Here is a 13,166-nt window from a genome sequence, read left to right as displayed (position 1 = left end):
GGAAGCGGAATCCCGCTCCATCTTTACCCTGATAGGGTCAACCTTTAGGCCAGTAGTTGCCATTGGTTTAGTTTCACAAACATTGACAGAATGGACCAAATTGTTACGCTGTGACATAAAGGGGAGAGGTATCCCCCCGGCAGTATCAGATTTGCTAGAGCAGATTATACAAGGGCTACAGTTCATCTGTGACGCCGCCCTGGACGCCACTCCCTTGCTAGGGCGTACATCTGTTTCAGCAGTGGTCCTCAGACGTGTGTTGTGGTTAAAGTGCTGGTCAGCGGATCAGGGTTCCAAAAAAGCTTTGGCTAATCTTCCTTTTCAGGGGGATCGCCTGTTTGGGGCCACCTTGGATGAGATTATAAAGGATCTCACTGGGGGCAAGAGCACTTTTTTGCCACAGACTGCTAAGGGTAAAGGACCTCGTAACAGACGAGGACCTTCCTTTTCCGCTCATAAAAAGTTTGTTCATTCCGCTGGGGCGGACGATAAGGCAAAGCCCCTGCAGGGGGTTTCAAAGGGCGCTGGTTGGGTAAACAAAAGTCCGGCTCAGCCAAACCTGAAGATAAGACCCATACAGCCTGAAGGTGCGCCCCCACCCATCTCTGGGGTGGGGGGACGTCTTCACCGGTTTCCGGATCCATGGCTTTCCAGAAGCCCGGACAAAGGGATTCACAAGGTCATACGGTCGGGATACAAGATCGAGTTTCGATCACTTCTACCGGTGCGATTCTTCCCTTCCAACATTTGACTATCCCCGGATCGCTTAAGAGCTTTGCGGGGGGGCAGTAATGGACTTGATGCAACAGGGAGCGGTAGTTTCCGTTCCTTGAGCAGAACGTTTTCAGGGGTTCTATTCGAACCTGTTCACAATACCCAGAGAGGAGGGCAAGGTACGTCCAATTCTGGACTTAAGAGCACTTAATCTTTTTGTCCGGGTACAAGTATTCAAGAGGGAATCCAGCTGAACAGATCTGGGCCTAACTTTGGAGACATCCTGGCAAGGGTGTGTCTCCTTACGGAGAAGCTGCGAAAGATTCAGTGAACGATTCGGATGTTACTGTCCGTCAACTGGTCTTCCCTTCGGATAAGGATCCTGGGACTGATGGTGGCCTTTTTAGAGGCAGTACCGTATGCCCAGTCTCATACCCGAATTCTCCAAAAGGAGATTTTTTTTTCAAATGGAATCGGAAACCCGATTCTCTGGACAATCGGATCCGGTTGAGCGAGCGGACCAGGGAGTCTCTGGTCCGGTGGCTTCGGTCTCCGATGCTCAGCCAGGGGAAGTAATTTCTTCCTATAGAATCCAGGTTACCAATAAATGTATTGGAACTGAGACCGATCAGATTTTGTCTGATTTACTGGATCAAGCAGCTTCAGGGCAGCCCGGTTTGGATCCAGTCGAACAATGCCACGGTCGTGGCTTAGGTCAATCACCAAGGGGGCACTAAGAGTGCCCTGGCGGCCATAGAAGTGGCCAACATTCTTCATCACCAGCTGTGCCTTCATTGGGGCACCCCGGGGGTGGATCTGTTAGCAGTTCGGCTCAACAGGAAGGTGCAGAGGTTTGTAGCCCGCTCCCGAGATCCTCGAGCGGACGCAGCAGACGCTCTGGTCGCCCCGTGGGGACAGTATCAGCTACGGTATGCCTTCCCTCCTCTCAGGTTGCTGCCGAAACTTCTTCGCAGGATAGAGGTGGAGGGAATTCCAGTTATCCTGGTAGCTCCGGACTGGCCTCGTCGACCCTGGTACGCCGACTTGGTCAGGCTGGTCGCGGACGCTCCTGGGAGACTTCCTCTCAGGGAGGATCTGCTGTCTCAGGGATCAATCTCCCATCCTGCTTTACAATCGCTGGCTTTAACGGCCTGGCTATTGAGACCCAGGTGCTGAAGGACAAGGGATTGTCAACTTCAGTTATTCCTACTCTAATTAAAGCAAGGAAAGCGACTTCCAGAAAAACATATCATCGCACATGGAAGTCTTATATTGCGTGGTGTGAATCCCTTGGATTTACTCCACGTGCCTATTCGGTGACCCGAATCTTGGCTTTTCTGCAACAGGGGGTTGAGCAGAACCTGGCCTTAAGTACTATCAAGGGTCAGGTTTCGGCGTTAGCAATCTTCTTTCAGAAACCTTTGGCTACTCATTCCTTGGTGTGGAATTTCATCCAGGGGGTGCGGCACTTGGCTCCGCCAGTGCGCGCGCCCTTACCGCCCTGGGATCTTAATTTGGTGTTGTCGGTTCTTCAGAAACCTCCATTTGAAAATATCAGGGAGATTCCCTTGCTTACATTATCCCAGAAGGTGGCCTTCTTGGTGGCCATTTCTTCTGCACGCAGGGTGTCAGAACTGGCCGCATTATCCTGTCGTTCCCCATATCTGGTGGTTCATAGGGAGAAGGTGGTTCTTCGTCCGAATCCATCCTTCCTTCCTAAAGTGGTTTCAGAGTTTCATCTGAATGAAGATATTGTGTTACCTTCCCTGTGTCCTAAGCCCAGTCATCCTCGGGAGTTTGCGTTACATTCCTTGGATGTGGTTCGGGTAATCAGGGTATACTTGAAAACTACGGACTCGTTTCGTAAGACGGATTCACTTTTTGTGATCACGGATGGCCCTAAAAAGGGGTTGCCTGCATCTGCCGCGACTATCTCCAGATGGATCAGACAGACGGTGGTACAGGCTTATTCTATTAAGGGTCGGAATCCTCTGTTCCCTGTTAAGGCGCACTCCACTCGGGCGCTTAGTGCTTCCTGGGCCTTCCGCCATCAGGCGTCAGTGGTTCAGGTTTGCAAGGCGGCTACCTGGTCGTCGGTTCATACCTTTACAAAATTCTATAAAGTTGATGTGATGGCATCGTCGGATGCCTCTTTTGGCCGCAAGGTTTTGCAGGCCGCAATTTGAGGAGACCGGTGGTCTACCTCGAGGGTTTTTTTCTGTTGGATTTTCAGTTGAGTCTCATCCTTTTTTCTGATGAGCCTTTAAGACTTCTAGTCAGCACCGGTTGGGCCTTCTAGATTGGATTTTGATTTCCGTTATCCCACCCCTCGTTTGTGGCACTGCTTTGGGACGTCCCAATTTGATATTAATCAAGAGGACTGCGTCTGTCAATGAGCGACAGAGAAAAATGGATTTTTGTAAAATCTTACCGTAAAATCCTTTTCTCTTAATCTCATTGACAGACGCAGTACCCGCCCCTCTATTTTTGAGTTGGGTTGGGTTAAATTCTCTGACACTGCTTTGTGACATAACTGACTTCCTGTAGCAGAGAGAGAGAGGATATACCCTCTGGGACTGCCCCTAAGGTGTGGCCAGAACGTTTTCTTTCTGCCTAGTCCTACTCCTGTAGAGGGCAGCATAACCCAATTTGATATTAATCAAGAGGACTACGTCTGTCAATGAGCTTAAGAGAAAAGGATTTTACGGTAAGATTTTACAAAAATCTATTTTTTTCCTTCTTTGAAACCTAAAAAAACACGTGGAGCACCTCTCCACAGCGACCTTCACCTGTTAGACACTGGTGAAAAAACTGAGGTACTTCAGTGTGGGAGTGGTTATATATGGGGTCATCAATTCTGATTGGTTGCCAGTGTCCTTCACCTGTAGGTGGCTATATAACCCATATGCTATGATTCATTGCTCTGTGTCCCGTGATGTACGAAAAGAAAATCCAATTTCTTTCCTATTATCTATCCAGCCTGCCTCTTCCATACAACATGTGTAGGTGTACAAGAAGAAGGTTCAAGCTGGAACAGAGAACCTGGATTTGTAGCACCTCATCATTTCTATCATTACTACCAGCTTTTCAATACATCCACTGATTATCTAGCAATGCATGAATGATAAAAATGATATTGCTGGAGCCAGACGTTCCTGGTGTTATTGACATAGGATAAATAGTCGATAAATAGTTTGAGCCCGTAGCACATTTAAGTAAAAATATTTGACATCTGAAATATAAATGAACAGCTGAATGAAATTCTAAAGAGGTAAAAACTGTGAGTAAGCTTGCTGTGCTATAGAAAGTGAACGCTGAGGGAAGCAGATCATCAAGCTGTACATAAGAGCCGTTCAGGTTTTAAAGTGACAGGAGGTAAACAAGAGTGCCTGTGGGAACAATGACAGGAGGAGGGAAGTCAAATTCCTTGCCAACTGCTGACTGAGACTTCTTAAGGGGAACACCGATAAAAACATGATTTGCGTTATAGTTGTCCTTTAAACCTCTGCAATTACTGGTATTCCTTATCTCCTGGATAATTTTCATTCTAAACCTGTAGACATTCTTGTCAGTTGCTTCAAGCACACCATGTATAGTTATCACAGAGGGAGGTTCACTGAATCAGATGGCAAGTAATCTTAGAAGACACTTGCTGAATTTTGCTGTGATGTTTTATAAAAAATAAAAAACCTAATGTTAAATTATTGAGGGCTTTTTTTTTTTTTTTAGAGCATTTGTTTTCCTTGATGACCACTAGCAGATTAATGACTGTCAGGTGTTGCTTTTACAGAGGGCAATTTAACAGTATTGTAAAAAATACTTTTGATTTTAGCTTTTACCCACTTTAATACTGGGCACTTTTACCCCCTTCCTGCCCAGGCTAATTTTCAGCTTTCACCGCTTTTTGCCCTTCGGTTGACAATTGCGCGGTCATGCAACATTGTACCCATGAGAAATTTTTATAATTTTTTTTTTACACAAACAGAATTTCTCTTTTGTTCATTGACGGACACAGCTCCTGGTATTACTAACCATTGGGTTATACTGCCCCCTATCGAAGTAGAACACTAGGCAGAAAAAACTTCTGGCTTCACTCATGGGTAGTCCCAGGAGGTATACTCCCTCTCTCTGCTATAGCTACTTGGTTTTTTTGCTGCCAGCGCGGTAAAGGTTGTCCCTTAGCAGTTTTTTACACTTTCTTGTGGGGTCCTCCTGGTGACTAATGAGTCTTTTGGAGCACATTTCTCCACCTGATCCCCTCTCTGAGGCTGCGGGTCCCCTGGGTCCCAACCATTTATCTATGCACTGACAGCAGTCCTGGAGTTCCTTGTGTCCTGGGTGGAGGTGGCTGTGTCCCGGGTGGAGATGGCTTGCGAGGGACGGGCTAGCAAAAAGCACCCCCCCCCCCGCCTTCCCTTGCCTCATCTGTCTCATCAGATTCTGAATCTGATTCGGCCACCGCAGACGTGGGTCACCCTGCTGGATCAGCAACCACGCGCCTGGAATCCTCTGATATTGAGGATGCTTCCTCCACGTCTGCGACCACGCACAAAAAGGTGCTGGTGGATGCACTGATCGTATTTGTGTGTGAGACCCTGAAGATGTAGAATGCAGCTGAAGCTGCGACGGAGGAGCAGGTACCCTTTTGGCACTCACAAGCCATCCAGAGCGGCAAAGGTGTTTCCTTTCCCTTCTTATCTTGACAGAATTGTTGCTAAAGAGTGGGGATGATCCCCGTGGGGTCCCTAAGCGCTTTACTAGGCGTTACTCCTATGAGGAGTCCCTTCTTAAGAAAAGGACTGTGCCGCTTGTGCCAGACCCTCCTGTTTCCAGATTAAACAAGGCAACCATGATTCTGGTTGAAGATTCCCTGGCCTTTAAGAATCCCGCTGACCGGAAGGCAGAGGCTGTGGCCTGCACTATGTACACTCTGGCTGGTTTGGCTCTGAGGCTAGTATTCACCATTGCCCTAGTGTCGCAAACTCTGATCGAGTGGGCTAAGCTCCTACGTCATGACCTAGAGGGGGAACAGCTTCCCCCTCCATCCCCCCTGCCTTTGCTGAGCTGGCGGACCAGCTGGTCCAGGGGCTGCAGTTAATTTGTGATGCCTCTTTGGATGCGGCTCCCCTGATGGCTTGCCTCTCTGTTTTGGCCTTGGTCCTTCGGCGTGTCTTTTGTTTAAATGCTGGTCTGCGGATCACACTTCAAAAAAGGCTTTGACTGATCTTCCTTTCCAAGGAGATCGCCTGTTTGTAGCTACCCTGGATGACATCATTTAAAGGTCTCACAGGGAGGGAAGAGTACTTTTCTTCTGCAGGCTGTGAAGGGCAAGGAACCTCTTCGTAGACGTGGGCCCTCCTCAGCTCATAAGTTTTTTTCGTCCCTCAGGGTCGACTGACAAGGGCTCGAAGCCTTTCAGGGTCTCTTCAAGAGAATCCAAAGGAAGGTGGTCTGGCAAGCCAAGATCATCGGGCTTCTCCAGACCCGTGGACAAGGCTCCATCTGAATGAAGGTGTGCCCTTACCCGTATCCGGGGTGGGGGGGCGTCTTTGCTGGTTTCTGGACCCCTGGACTTCCCAGGTGCAAGACAAGTGGTTCCACAAAGTCATTTGGTGCGGCTACAAGATCCAGGTTTGCTTTTGTCCCCCGGCAAGGTTTTTTCCTTCCAACTTGCGCCTGTCCCCAGACTGCTTACAGGGCCTGTTTGGGGCTGTACAATACCTGCTCCTTCAAGGGGTGTTTGTTCCAATCCTGACTTCGGAATGTTTTCAGGGTTTTTACTCAAGCCTGTTCACAGTCTCCAGGAAGAAAGGCAAAGTGCATCCAATCCTTGACCTCAAGGCGCTAAACTGCTTTGTGCAAGTACAGAAGTTCAGAATGGAGTCCATTCGAATGGTGGTACCATCCCTGCCTCGGGGATTTCCTCGCCTCTATCGATTTCAAGAATGCCTACTTTCACATTCCAATATGTGGCAGTCACCTGCATTTTTCTCTGCTTTGCTGTGGGAGAGGAGAATTATCAGTTTGTGGCGTTACCCGTTATCCTTTGTTCTCGCCTCTGCTCCTCAGGTCATCACGAAAGTGTTAGCCCCGGTGCTAGCCTTGCTTCGCCAATGGGGGGATTGTGGTACTGGGCTACTTGGACGATCTCCTTCTGTGAGCGGAGTCTCCCTTTGCTCTGGTGGACAACCTGGAGATCACAATATGAACTCTGCGGGAATTAGGCTGAATTCTGAATTTTCAGAAGTCTTCTCTGGTTCCATCCATGAAGCTGGACTATTTGGGCCTGATTCTGGACTCAGCCTTAGCCAGAGTGCTCCTTCCTCTGGACAAACTCCAAAAATTGCAGGCTGCAATTTGCCTCCTGTTGTCCAACAGATGGTCGTCCTTCTGGACTTGCTTGCGGGTGCTGGGCCTGATGGTGTCTACCTTTTCAGGCGGTTCTGTTTGCACAGTTCCATACCAGGTCCCTGCAAAGAGAGATTCTGACCAAATGGGACAAGACTCCCCAGTCTCTGGAAAATCAGATCTGGCTGAGTTGGGGAACGAGGGAGTCCTTGATATGGTGGCTTCAATCTCTGGTGCTTCGGCTAAGAAAATCCTTCCTGCCCTTGTATTGGACAGTGGTCACCATGGATGCCAGCCTGTCCAGCTGGGGAGGCGTCCTCGGAAAGCATTCTGCTCAGGGGACCTGGACGCTGGAAAAATCCAGACTACTGATCAATGTCTTGGAGCTCCGAGCGGTCAGACTGTTTCTGGCTCATTGGACGGATCGTCTTCAGAGATGTCCAGTGCGCATTAAATCAGACAATGTTACGGCCAAGGTTGCACAAGAAGTGTCCTGGCGGCTCTGAAGGTAGCCGGCATTCTATGGTGGGCAGAACAATTTGTTCCAGCCCTCTCCGCTGTACACATTCCCGGGGTGGAAAATTGGCTGGCGGATTATCTCAGCTGGCAGGCGTTGGACCACGAGGAGTAGTCCCTTCATCGGGGGGTGTTTCATCAGCTATGTCTCCGGGGGGGCATCCCCGAGGTGGATCTTTTGGCGTCTCGGCTCAACAGAAAGGTGCAGAGGTTTGTGGCTCGGTCAAGGAATCCTCTGGGGGACGCCACAGACACGCTGGTCAGTATGCGCTTATTTATGCCTTCCCTCCTCTCAAGCTTCTGCCCAGACTTCTACGCAGGATCAAGGCAGAGCGGATTCCAGTCATCTTAGTGGCTCCGGACTGGCCTTCGCCGGGCTTGGTACACCGATTTGATGCAACTGGTCACTGACGTTCCTTGGAAGCTACCTTTCAGGGAGGATACTCTGTCCCAAGGACCGATCTTCCATTCTGCTTTGTAGTTGCTGGCTTTGACGACTTGGCTGTTGAATGCCAGGTGCTGAAGGATTGGGGTTTATCTGAGTTGGTGATTCATACCCTGTTGAAAGCTAGGAAATCTATTTCTAGGAAGATCTACCATTGTACATGGAAGACGTACATTGCGGGGTGTGAGTCTCTTGGGGTTCCTCCTCGCTCCTTCTCGGTGGCTCGGATCTTAACCTTCCTTCATCGGGGGGTTGAACAGAAATTGACCTTGAGTACCATCAAGGGCCAGGTGTCGGATTTGGTGGTCTTCTTCCAACGGGCTTTGGCCACACACTCCCTGGTGCGTACCTTTCTTCAGGGTGTCTGACATTTGGTTCCTGCTGTGCATGCTCCGGGTGTACCTGGCAGCTACAGAGTCTTTCAGGAAGCCAGACTCTATTTATGCTCACGGATGGACCTCGCAAAGGGTTGTCCGCTTCCTCTGTGACCATTTCCAGATGGATCAGACAGACAGTGGTTCAGGCCTATTCTATCAGGGGTCAGGTTCCTCCTTTCCCTGTCAAGACACACTCTACTAGGGCGCTTTGTGCCTCCTGGGGCTTCCGACATTAGGCGTCAGTGACGCAGGTTTGCAAGATGGCCACCTGGTCATCAGTGCATACTTTTACAAAGTTTTATAAAGTGGATGTGTTGGCCTCTGCAGATGCTTCCTTTGCCTGCAAGGTTTTGCAGGCTGCTGGTTAAGAGGACCTGATCCTCTTTGAGGGTGTATTGTTGTTTTTTTCAGATGGGCTTCGGTTGTTGCCTGGTTGGCCTTTGTTTAGCCTTGGGGAATATTTTGGTTGTTCCCACCCCTCATATTTAGCACTGCTTTGGGACGTCCCATGAATACTAGGAGCTGTGTCCATCAATGAACGAAAGAGAAAAATGGGATTTTTGACTTACCGTAAAATTAATTTCAATGATGTTCATTGACGGACACAGCGCCCACCCATCTGTGGAGTTTTTTATTCTCCTGACACTGCTTGTTACAAAACTGGGTGGCTATAGCAGAGAGAGGGAGTATACCTGGGACTGCCCATGGGTGTAGCCAGAGTTTTTTTTTCTGCCTAGTGTCCCACTCCTGTAGGGGGCAGTATAACCCAATGGATATAAATACCAGGAGTTATGTCAGTCAATGAACATCAGAAATGGATTTTTACGGTAAGAGCTTACAAAAATCTTGTTTTTGGGGGGGGGGGGGTTTGGGTGGTAGTTACCACTGTGTCTTTTTTTATTATTTGTTAAATAAAAAAGGCCAAGCATTTAAAAAAAAAAATATATGTTTCTTTGTTTTTTAAAAACTTTTGCAAATAAATAGTCTTTCATAGATTTAGTGCCGGTTCACACTGCAGCGGCACGACTTCGGGGGCGACCTGTGAAGTCGCGTGCACCGCGACTTCGGCGCGACCTGCACGGACTTCATAAAAGGAATGTCTATGCAAGTCGCTCCAGGTCGCCTCGAAGTAGTACAGGACCCTTTTTCTAAGTCGGAGCGACTTGTATCGCTCCTATTAGAACGGTTCCTGTACCGAACAATGGGAGCGCGACGGACCGCGACTTGTCAGGCTGACAAGTTGCGGTCCAAGTCGGATCAGTGTTAACCGGCACTTAGACCAAAATGTATTTTGCTACATTTCTTTGGTGAAAATAACGCAAATCTGTGTATTATTTTGTCTGTAGGAAAGTTATACAGTCCACAAACTATGGTATAATATATCTGAAAATCAATCAATACTGATGTACTGACAGCCGATCTCATTTCTTGAGACCCGAAAAGGCCAGCTCTATATAAATATCCCTCAAATATACCTTTTTGGAAAGTAGACAGTCTGAGGTTTTGAATAGGAGGCATGACGAGTTTTTTTTTTTTTAGTTTTTTTGTCACATTTTTTGGGAAAATTAGGTAAAAATAAAATCAAATTTTTGTGGTGGTGATCAGGGACACTTCTGTGTCTAAAGCCTCATAGCTGTATATCAGAAGTGTGAGATGTAAGGACCTGCTCCCTCTGACCTATAGTCTTTGTAGAATTGATATCACTACTGTGCTGCTTACTGTTCTTCCTGCTGGAGGCTCCCACATGAGGAAGCAAAATGGCCACCTCCATATAGAGATACAGTGCAGAACAAGGGATGGCAATTCAACAATGGGGGAATATTAGTTGCTGGAAGACCACAAGCAATGCTGGTGATTGGTACTGCACCACCACCTTTCATACCCCAGTGTGTCTGTGGCCTAAACCAAATTTTTTTATGGACTATGCATCTCCCTGGTTTCATTATGGGGTTTAGATAAAACTGATAGCATAGCATCCAATCACAGTTAGTCTTGGTGGGGAAGGCAACACAAGGAACCTGTTTGCTGTATGTAATTGCTTGATCTTTCTTTACTTTGGGTAATAATTGCTAGTATCTTTTTTACAATGGCATGCTGCATACCTCACTAAAGATTTTATGGCTTTCAAATTTACATTGCAATTGGCTGTTTGCAATTTGGGTTGTTTTAATCTCTTTTACTGGCTTTTTCAGGATGTTGTGGCAAGCTTCAGACCTGCACTGGAGACATACCATGACAACCTCCAAAAAACATTTGATCGCAGTGCTGAGCGAAAACGAGAAAAGTTGGCCGAGCTGAAAAGGTTGAGCCGAAGATAATTTGCAATAGATACACAGCTTCTTGTCTCTTTTTATATGTGTGTGTATAAATGTATGTGTTTTTTTTTTCATTACCAATAATAAATTTGGACTACAAAACAGTAACATGTCATGTCTGATTGGGTTTAGTTGTATACTTAGCACTAAGTCTTTTTGGATTCAGACTCAAACTATATAAATGGCTTAAACTCTCCATATTAAATCCTGTAATTAACATTATCATCTCTAGTCCTTTTCCTGTTTTTTAGAGATATGAGATTAGTATGCCCCCTATCAGTTTTCCTGGCTATTGAACCTCTGGCCATACTAGTTTGGTTAAAGCCTTATAAGCTCACTAGAAGAGTGTATTTCACTCAATGCAGATTTTATATTTATCTGGTTGACCTAAATGTATCCCTGTACTATCTACTTAAAGTAGCTCTAAAGCCTTAATGCCCAGCACATCAAGATAACTGACCACACTGTGCTCTCATGCCCAGTGTGGTCAGTTTTTAATAGGAAAGCAGAGCAACTGTCAGGAACAGCAGGGATTTCACACAAAGGAAGCAATACAAAGAAAACAGGATACTTTTTCATACAAGTACATGGTACAGCAGGCACACATCAGTAATGAAATGTTGGGTTTTCATATTCTTTTATTATCTTCAGAAATGTATTCAGCAACCAGGCACAACTAAATTGTTTCCCAGAACCTGGTGACACATGAACTTCTAAATCAGGGGTGCTCAACCGCTGGTCTGCAGGGCACTCTCATGTGGCCCGCCACCTCCTGCTCTGGGATGGTGGGTCGGTAAGCCCAAACCGCAGGTTCCCGACTTGCCATCCTCAAGCATCAGTGTGATGAACGGAGCCGGTGCTATGGGAAGCAGAGCTGATGTTTCCTATATATATAGGCAGATTGATACCAAATGCATTCCCCCTAGGACAGCAGCCACCAGCAACCATATTCACCCAGGGGGGCAGCCAGCAGTACCTGCAATCCATACTTACCCAGGGGGTGGCCAGCAGTACCCCCCCCCCCCAGCTATATTTACCTAGGGGGGCAGCCAGCAGTACCCGCCAGCTATACCCCCTCACGGGGGCAGCCAGCATTACCTGCCAGCTCTGCCCTCCCTGGGGGACAGCAAGTAGTTCCTGCCAGCCATGCCCGCCCTGGGGGACAGCCAGTAGCAGCCATATCCGCCCTGGGGGGACAGCAGCAGCTGCCAGCCATACCCGCCCTGGGGGGACAGCAGCAGCTAGCGATACTTGCAGGAATCCTGAGGAAGAAGTGACGATTGGGGTCAGGTTTTTAATTAAAATGATACAGCAATTGGCATATCTCTTCTTTACACTGGTACTCTAGCTACACTTGGATGCTTTCAAATGGATCTGTAGGTGCAGTGCACTGAATCATAGACTTCTGTTATTACCTGCGGGTTTGGTGCACTTTCAGAGCACCACACCTGCAAGATATAATATAATTCTATGGCAAAGTGTAGCTAACCCACAGGAAAGCCACAAGCGCACTGTGCTGCACCCACAGGGAGGGCAAACCGCAGCGCAGCAGTGTGAAAGCGGCCTTAAGCCCCTTTCACACAATCCGTTTGATCGGGTCCACCTGTCTGTTTTTCAAGCGGACCCTCCATTCACCTCTATGGAGCGGCAGATGTAAATGGATTTGTGTCCATTTACATCCACCTAACTCCACTCCGATTAGGGGGATAGGATTGCAGGGACCAAAGAAGGCTGTGTCCAGGTCTGCTTGACATATGCAGAGTGCCTACGGACCTGTCATCTGTCTGCTCTGCTCATTGTGGCCTTTGACTTGTTACGAAGTCGTTTAACCACTTCTAGACCAGAAGGTTTTACCCCTTTAATGACCAGGCCATTTTGTTGCAATACGGCACTGCGTAACTTTAACTGACAATTGCATGGTCATGCAACGTTATACCCAAATAAAATTGATGTCCTTTTTTCCCACAAATAGAGCTTTCTTTTGGTGGTATTTGATCACCTCTGCGATTTTTTATTTTTTTGCGCTATAATCAAAAAAGGAGCGACAATTCTAAATAAAAATAAACTATATTTTTTACTTTCTGCTATAAAACATTCCTAATAAAGAAAAATAAAAAAATCTAATTTTTTCATCGTTTTAGGCCAATATGTATTTTGCTACATATTTTTGGTAAAAAAAAAAAAAGAATCTCAATAAGTGTATATTGATTGGTTTGCGCAAAAGTTATCGCGTCTACAAACTAGGGGAAAGATTTGTCACTTTTTTTTTCACTAGTATTGGCGGCGATCAGCGATTTTAAGCGGGACCGCGACATTGCGGCGGACACATTGGACGCCTAACTGCCATTTTTGACACTTTTGGGGGGACCAGTCACATTACTACAGTAATCAGTGCTAAAAATATATGCACTGTTACTGTACTAATGACACTGGCAGGGAAGGTGTTAACAC

At 47.2% G+C, this 13,166-nt stretch overlaps 1 protein-coding gene across 1 annotated transcript in view; it reads left to right on the top strand.

Moving 5' to 3' along the window:
* Positions 1-10,766, top strand: part of NUF2 (NUF2 component of NDC80 kinetochore complex) — a 66,236-nt gene extending 55,470 nt beyond the window's left edge. The window contains exon 14 of the mRNA XM_082264888.1: positions 10,593-10,766. Within this exon, the coding sequence (XP_082121014.1) occupies positions 10,593-10,718 (126 nt within the window). The 3' untranslated portion in view covers positions 10,719-10,766. The remainder of the gene's footprint in view (positions 1-10,592) is intronic.
* Positions 10,767-13,166: the final 2,400 nt, after the last annotated feature.

The sequence above is a fragment of the Pelophylax lessonae genome (assembly GCF_965119305.1).
Source record: "Pelophylax lessonae genome assembly, chromosome: 8".
In the NCBI taxonomy this organism is placed as follows: Eukaryota; Metazoa; Chordata; class Amphibia; order Anura; family Ranidae; genus Pelophylax; species Pelophylax lessonae.
This window is presented reverse-complemented; position numbering and strand designations above follow the sequence as displayed.